Source organism: Nansenia antarctica (genome assembly GCF_963989245.1).
Source record: "Nansenia antarctica genome assembly, chromosome: 12".
NCBI classification, from domain to species: domain Eukaryota; kingdom Metazoa; phylum Chordata; class Actinopteri; order Argentiniformes; family Microstomatidae; genus Nansenia; species Nansenia antarctica.
The window spans coordinates 13,966,306-13,974,945 of record NC_137682.1 but is presented as its reverse complement, the minus strand read 5'-3'; the positions used below and the strand labels follow the sequence as shown (position 1 = coordinate 13,974,945).

The following is an 8,640-nucleotide window of genomic DNA, read 5'->3' as shown; positions in this document are numbered from 1 at the left end:
AGTGGTGGATTTGGGAACCAATAGGAATGATGGTTTGGCCGGGTACATGTGTGGCAATTGGGTGGAACGGCTGTCAGCCTATTGGAAGACTACTTCCTACTTCTTGAAGAGGAGCGATTGCATTGGACGAACCTCAAGGTGCACTTTTTTAGTCACTTCCTGCTCAACCCTAACCCATTTTCCTGTGAGAGTGACCTCACAGTGATTACCCAATCTCTGAGTGACGTTGAAACCCATACTATACCACACAACCCCCCCCTCCTGCCTCCCCCTCACGTCTGAAGGGAAAGCAAAAACAAACAATCACAAACAACAACAACAACAACAACAACAACAACAACAACAACAACACAAACAATGCAGAGTGGGGGGGACGTTGCGTTAGAGGCAGTAAAAAAAAAAGGAAAAAAAAAGCTGTATTCCCAAATCAACAAACAAAAACAAAACAACAACTTATAAAAAGTAAATGACGAGAACACCTGTTCTCCTTCCACACCCTTATGGTCCCACATAACAAAGAACAAACCAACAGAGGACAAGTTACATTGTAAACGAATGATGGTTGTAGCTGCAGAGAGGGGCACCAGAGGGAGAGAAATATCGAGAGAGAGAGAGAGAAAGAGAGAGGGGAGAGAGAGAGAGAGAGAGAGAAAGAGAGAGGGGAGGGAGAGAGAGAAATACAAACTGACCCCCAGCCCCTCTCCTCTCTCTGCACAGGTTTTCCTCCATCACTTCTCCTCCCGTCTCCTTTTCCCCACCGCCCCCACCGACGTGCCGCCCAGCTCTCGGTGGCTATGATAGGATAGTGGTGATGAAGTCATAGAACCGCTTTGAGTACTGCTCTGGGTTCACTGTGGAGATCTCTGCTCCAGCCTGCAGGGGGAGACAAAGACACATGTCACCACAGGGCCAGTTCGCAGTGTTCCCCTATCCTGCTCCACGCACGCACGCACACAGACACAGACACAGACACAGACACAGAGAGACACACAGAGAGAGCAAGACACACACACACACACACACACACAGAGAAAGAGACACACACATAGACACACACACACTCACACGCACAAAGACATACAGACACAGACAAACGCACACAGTCACACACACACACACACACACACACACACACACACACACACACACACACACACACACACACACACACATACAGAGAGAGAGAGAGACAGAGACAGAGACAGACACACACACACACACACACACACACACACACACAGAGACACAACCTCTCTCTCTCTCTCTCACACACACACACACACCCCGTGCTTGACCGTCTTGGCAGCGTGAGCGGCCTTCTTCTTGGCGTCGTAGTGCTGCAGGATGTCTATGACGGCCATGAAGTACACCTCCTTCCTAGGAGCACCTGAGAGGAGCACACACACACACACACACACACACACACACACACACACACACACACACACACAGGGTTCAAGCATCTAGGAGGAGCACACAGTTCCCCATATAATCACACTTCATTTGGGGGGAGTGTGCCCTCCGGTGGTTAACAAACTCTTATGCCCTCCACTCACCATCGTGGCTCTTGATGGCGTAGACGTCTATGGTGGGGTCAAACTCCCCAGGTGAGAGGGGCTTGGTGCTGTCCAGAGTGTTGCTGGGACTGTCGGGCGGGGTCCCGATGCCCCCGCCGTCGCTCTCGCCCTCCGACGCCCCGTCGTTGTCCTCGCTCTCCACCTCCTCCTGCTCCGCTCGCTCCACATCGTGGATGCCCACCAGCAGACTGTAGTCCATCAACTTCAGCTGGGCCAGGAACTGCAGGAGAGGAGGGGGAAATTGAGCAGAGGGAGGGGGAGGATAAGGAGTGGAAGGGAGGGGAGAAGAGAAGAGGAGGGAAGGGGGAGGAGAGGAGGAGAACATGGAAAAAGAAAAGGAAGGGAAAAAGAGCCAGGAGAGAGGAAGAACATGGAGTAGAAAGAGAATGAGAAATGCAGGGAGACGGGAAAAGAGAAAGAGAAGATTTTGAAGAGAGAGGGGGAGAGAGAGAGAGAGAGAGAGAGAGAGAGAGAGAGAGAGAGAGAAAGAGAGAGAGGGGAGGGGGACACGGTCAGGGGACATATTTTTCAACCCAAAAATACTGAACACCTCAAACCGAGATCCCCCAATCTCCCATTCCCACACAGCCCCTTTACCTCCACATCTTTCCTCAGCTTCTCCAGGAACATCTTCTTGTTCTCCTCGTCGATGTAGATCTTCTGTCCGTCGTTGATAAAGTCGTTGTCCTTGTAGGTGGGCAGCTCCTTTGCCTGGGGGGGGGGGGGCGTCCGGTGTGGAAGGTGACCAGAGCACACAACCACAACCACAAATCAGAACAGGACAGGGGAGCTAAAACTCTGAGGTCTGCTGATCCGCTCTACCTCTGCTTCAGCCAAAACCGTAACGCAACCGCAAAATGAGCCGGGCTGAAGCAGAAATACAGGGCCACAGGACTACGCATTTACCTGCTTAGAAAAAAATCTATCCTCGAACTAGCCCCTTCTAGATGGATCCCAAATTTCTTCAACCATTTACAGTGGGGGAAATAAGAAATTTAGTAATAAGAAACTTAGACCAGACATTTGTATTAACTCGATAAAACTACACAGCTAAATAAATGTAACACTCTAATCCACACAAAAAAGTTATGTGCAACAGAGGAGAATGACACAGGAAAGAAGTATTGATACTGCATTTAACTGAAATACTTGGTTGAGAAGCCTTTGTTTCCAATGATAGCTTCAAGAAACAACCCATTTCTCCTCCAAACATGGCCTGTTGGAGTTGTAGGAGTTGAGAAGTCCGTTGGTAACCAGTGCCATTACTAGGCTGCTTAAGAACAATCTTGTTGCGAAGGTCTTGGGAGAGCATTTTGCCTCTACCCAACATGAGGTGTTTTTTGGAGGAAAGCTTGGTGACAAATGATTAGTTTACTTGCATTTAGAGGTGGGAACCCCTATTTCGAAGTGGAAGAGTCTTCAGAGTGGAAGTACTTACCCACTAACACAGCTGATTCTAATTAGCGCAGGTAGGAGAACTCATTTGTAGCATAAGCTTAGTGCATTTCCTTACTGCGTTCAATACTTTTCTCCTGTCTCATTCCACTTTATTGCACATAGCTTTTTATGACTTAGAATGTTGCAATTTCTTAAGCTTTATTGAGTTTTATTGAGTTAATACCAATGTCTGGTCTACATTTCATGTGAATAGCTGTAAATGCTGTTGAATATTTATTTCCCCCACTGTATGTCTGTGACCCAAAACAGTAGAAACAAGTAGATGATGGGACCTATTAGGGTGTCGTGTCGTGACATGTTGTGTGTGCGCCGGCCCAGCTGTTTGCAGTACCGGGTGTTGCCAGTGGAGGGCAGGTGTGTTATGTTTGTTAATGTGAGAGGGGAGGAGGTGTTGTCTGTGGAACGGAGGCTGTAGTGAGCAGGAAATGGGGCAACGGGCAGCAGCTCTGCTGAGAGAAGCGTTTCTACGGCAGCGGGAATGAAGCAGCAAGACACAAGAGCACCCGGCGACACTGGGTTGAGTCGAGAACGCCGTCTCTCTCACACAGGTGTTGTGAGGTCACACAGTGGACAAAACACACAGAGATGACACTTAGACACACGTATATAAAGCACACATATATAGACAGACACATTGAATGCGGCAATGGCAAATGCTTATCCCCTTAAATCGTGAATATTAAATCAAATGGAGAACGCTGATAAGGTCACCCACGGCTCGTCCTCAACCTTCCGACGCTGCCTGAATCTGAACCATACTTAACTGTCTTCATCCATCCATCCATCCATCCATCCATCCATCCACCCAGTCTCACCATGCGTCCTCAATCTGTTCACAAACACGTATCCGTCTACTCATCCATCCTTCTGTATTCCATCCTTCTCACTAGCCACTCCAGTCAGAGTCAGACCTCTGTAACGAGAGGCCTTGACGTGCCGTCTAGCCTAACCTCTGTTGACAGAGGGGGTGTGGCTCAGTAGTGGGTCTGCTAGCGTGTCTGAGATGGTAAGAGAGAGACAGAGACAGAGCAGGAGGGAGGGACAGCGGCGGTGGCCCTCAGAGACGGATGGGAAGGCCGTGAGCTTGGATGACAAGTTTCTATATAGACACAAAATGGATGACAGCCATGCCGCGGTCTCGCTCCGGGGTCTCGGCCCGGTGAGACTCGCTCAAGGACAGAGCGTTGAGCTGAACGACGGACCCAAGTACCCGGCGAAAGTGAAAAACTCTGAACACAACAACATCTTCAATAACCTCCCTGTGAAAGAGGAAGATTTTATCTTCAGCTGGGCCCTTGAGAGAATAAGGTCGAATCAATCAAATGTAAAAAAAAATAAAAAAGGAAGAGAAAAAGAAAAGAAAAGAGAATAGAAATGTCAGTAAAACAGCATGATGTAATGGGACCCTCGTTAGCGGCCAGGAGAGTCCTGACTGGAGGGGGATGTAGAGCAGAGACCCCACCTTAATATGGCTGCTAGTCCCATCAGCCTCATCTCAGCCTGCCAATACTAAATCTGGGTCAGCCTCCTGTGGTACACCAGCGTGCGTGCGTGTGCGTGTGTGTGTGTGAGAGAGGGAGAAAGTGATTGGGTCTGAGGGAGAATGTACATTATGGGTCAGGATATGTACTGCGTGTGTGTGTTTGTGTGTGTGATTTCTTGTGTGAGAGAGAGCGAGAGAGGAAAGAAGTATGAGGGTGTCAGAGAAGGTGTAAATAAGCAGAAATCCTAACTCAAGACCTGCGTGAGTTAACTCTCCACCTTGGCGTAAACATAATGCGTTGGAGGTCAATGAGAGATTTGTCAGGATGTTTCTCAAGTTACGATTTCGAGTGAAGGGGGCCGAGTTAGTGGCTCTAGAGTGCACGCCATGTTTCGCCAGTCAATCCATGTAACAACTTTTCTTTCCCCTACACTGCCAGTCCACTAGGGGGCAGTAGTGCTGTGTGTCTAGGTCTATGGTGCTCCTCTGGACTCTTCAGTAAACCGTGCTTGGGGATTCACCCTGGGGGAACCAGTTGAGGAACTGCCATGCCTCACGGGGAGTGTCTCCAATTTCCCTCCATCTTACACGGCATGCTGTCTGCACCACACTGGCTTGGACCTTTTAATGGACAGCTGTCCTTTCCATCTTTCCAAGATGGCCACCTGTAATGTGAACCTGGGGTCCCCTTTTTTCTAGTCTTGGTTCCTCTAAAGGTTTCTTCCTACCTAGGGACAACCACAACCCTTGCTTGCTTTGCTTGCGTTCAAGCATGCTGTGACTGAATAATTTTTTGGGGAGGATTGATTGATGGGAGGTCCTCCTGTGGGAAGGACATGGTGCTTTTGGATAAAAGCATCAGCTAAAAATGTCATATTATATTATTATATCTTAAAATCGATTTAAAAAGAGCTGCTGCAATGGGGATGGAAAGTGCAGATTCTCACCTACTCAGTGTGGGTGTTCAAGTGAAGGGGGTCTTACAGAAAATCAAATCAAATCCAAAATAGATCATGCCATTGGATGAGCTGTTGGGTTCTCTTACGTCTCTTACGTGTTTCATGGCGCAGTAAAAGCGTGTGGCGATCCGCAGTGTTTGCAACCTTTGCTGAACGTTAGATTTGGGCCGCGCCGGGGGCGCATCCTCTGGAGGGCGCGGCTGCTAGAAGAGGGGAGCGAGGGAGGGAGGGAGGGATGGAGGGAGGTAGGAGGAGAGGAGGAGGAGGAGGAGAGAGCCGGGGGGAAAGAGGAAGGAAGTTGGAAGGAAAGGCAAGTGTTTAAGAAATATATATATATTATACACAACTGCATTTGGTTAAGTTTTTGCTCCAAGCGCGGCAGAGAGGATGAGCTTCTGAGAGCTGTGATGCAGCCAGGCAGGTGACGTCATTATCTCAGCATCAGTCGCTGATCCAATTGAACACATGAAGCAAAGGGGGAGGTTTTAAAGATCAAAAACGGCTATTCTACTGGTTAAGTCTTATGTGCTTAAGAGAAAGACCAGTTGCCCCCCCCGCCGCCCCCATATCTAGATGAGTCCAGACTCTAACTAACTTGTATTGTACAACTGACTGGGCTTTTCCCCTGGCAGATACCTTGCCTGGTCTCTCACGGAGAAGACTTTCAAGACCTCAAGAGACTTCATTAAAAATGAAAAACAAAGATGACGCAAGAAGCTCCTTCTTGTAAATGTGTCTTACTCTTATGTGTCAATGTGCTTGATTAGTTGTATCAGTGACGAAATGCATTTAGCGACCGTCCATCTCAAAGACGTATCTTTACCTACAGCTCTACTCCTATTCAGACATAAAGCGTGAGCTTTCTCCCAGTGAGCCAGATTCTAATCCTTCTGGAACCCGCTGGGCTCTGGCAGTGACACCATGCTCTGGCAGCTCTGACAGGGAGACAAGCAGAGACTGAGACTGGTAACCAGACAGATTTCTATGTCACACTGCCACGTAAAAGCCATGTCTCCCACTGGGAGTGCCAGCCGGTGCTGGCGTGAGGAGCGCAGGGAGAATAAACACAAAAACAAAAACAACAACAACAGCAGCAGCAGCAGCAGCAGCAGCAGTAGCAGTAGCAGTAGCAGCAGAGAGAGCTACGGTGCTGAACCCCGGGGGAATGGGCCAGGTGGTACAGTATTTCACACCGCAGGACCGATGGGTTAGTCAGCTAGAATTTTGATGAACGTTCAAAAAGCTTCTCAATATTGTAGTCCGTAAAGAACGCTAAAATGGGTTACTTAAAGGGACAATTCCTCTGTGGTCCTCTGTGGCTCAGTTGGTAGAGCATGGCGCTAACAACGCTTAGATTGTGGGTTCGATTCCCGTTGGGACCATATATACTGAAAATGTATGCGCCCATTGCAATGTAAGTCGCTTTGGATAAAAGCGTCAGCTAAATGACATATATTATAATATTATTATTATAATTCAACAATTTTAATTACCTCTCGCAGTGTCAACATACTGTATGTGAAAACAGCGATTTGTTACGTTCTAAAAGTTGCTTCTCTTTTTGACGACAGTAGAACGTAGAAAAAAAATCACAAATGTTTTCACAAAACGTAGACACTGGCGCTGGAGATAATGCGGAGATAATGAGGTGAAGTGTCCCTTTAAAAGCTGAAAAATCAAACCCATTTTTCTAGGTGTTGACGTTCTCTACGAACAAGGAGATAGGTAGTTAGTTTCAGAGCCCACAGCAGCAGCAGTGAGCAGGCTGACTAACGATCACGGATCCTGTTGGGTCAAATAGCATCCTGCCAGAGTGGAGCGTGGAAGAGAAGCCCCGGTGTGGACTAGCTGCCCCACCGGAGACCAGTAACCACGAGAGACCGTAGTAATGTAGAAAAGACAATGACAGGTTGACTGTGAGGAGAACAGCACAGGTCCTGGCGGTGTCATGCCGTACGATGTGGTTTTCTAGACACAACCCGAGGGTGTGTTAGAAACAAGCTCAGAGAGAAGATGGACGTACCGTGCAGACGCATGCATGAGAGAGAGGGGAGACGGGGGGACAAAGGGTTGGAGGGAGGTGGTGGGGGGGTGGCGGGCTATGCAATGAGAGCCCTGCAGTGCTTGTTGTTTGTGTGTGAAGCCACGACACACGCTATGACCTCCATTGGACACACAACACGTGACTGTGGATGTTACACACACCAGACCTATACTGCAGTAACCTGCCCCAGTCACAACGTGTCCATGGAGGATGGACACACACGTCTGCAGCAGATGGGGATTTAGTTTGAAGTCCCACACTCAATTTGAAAAGGCAGCTCTTTCATTCACAACAATTATCTGAGCAGGACACTGACAGTTGGGATGTGGCTGTGTGTGTGTGTGTGTGTGTGTGTGTGTGTGTGTGTGTGTGTGTGTGTGTGTGTGTGTGTGAGTGTGTGTGTGTGTGTGTGTGTGTGTGTATGTGTGTGAGAGAAAAAAAGTACTCTTTGGAGTGGAATAGCCAGCTGTCACTGGTCAGATTTGTGCCTGAGTATACTGTATGTGAGATCATTTGCTGCTGTGTGTGTCTGTGTGTGTGTGTGTGTGTGTGTGTGTGTGTGTGTGTGTGCCATTTCTTCTATTGACCCTAGCAGCAGAGTTAGACCAATAGCAGCAATCAAGAGTGTCAGCAGTGGTAGTGGTGATTGCGGATGACAGTAAATCACATGTTGGATTTGGTTTTTGCTGAAATCACTAGTGGTGTTATTCTCTGTTGTTAGACAGTAAATCTGAGTGTACACACACACACACACATACACACAAGAGCAGAGAGACAGCCGGGGGTGGACAGTGGCCACAGTGAACATAACTGTGTGTGTGTGTGTGTGTGTGTGTATGCGTGAGCGCGCGCGCGCGTGTGTGTGTGTGTGTGCGTGTGTGTGTGTGCGTGTGTCATGTTTGAACCAGTATTGTACCTAAAAGTAGAACAGTCGTGTGTGTGTGTGTGTGTGTGTGTGTGTATAATCCTTGGCTACCTAGTTTCCATTGATGTCCCTGTTCTATTCCATGTAAGTCCTGGAACAAACTTTAGACTGGGGGGTTCCGAGAGAGAACGCCCCACTGGGTTTGGGTTCTGGTGCGGCGCCGCCTTAAGCTTCTCCTATCGCCAGCGGAAAGA

General features: G+C 48.5%; 1 protein-coding gene across 1 annotated transcript in view; it reads right to left on the bottom strand.

Annotated features, from left to right (window-relative positions):
* Positions 1-762: 762 nt before the first annotated feature.
* The window catches only part of pip4k2aa (phosphatidylinositol-5-phosphate 4-kinase, type II, alpha a), a 28,616-nt gene continuing 20,738 nt past the window's right edge, over positions 763-8,640 (bottom strand). The window contains exons 7-10 of the mRNA XM_080542702.1: positions 2,175-2,288; positions 1,557-1,797; positions 1,284-1,387; positions 763-873 (exon numbers count right to left, since the gene is read on the bottom strand). Of these exons, the coding sequence (XP_080398828.1) occupies positions 793-873; positions 1,284-1,387; positions 1,557-1,797; positions 2,175-2,288 (540 nt within the window). The 3' untranslated portion in view covers positions 763-792. The remainder of the gene's footprint in view (positions 874-1,283; positions 1,388-1,556; positions 1,798-2,174; positions 2,289-8,640) is intronic.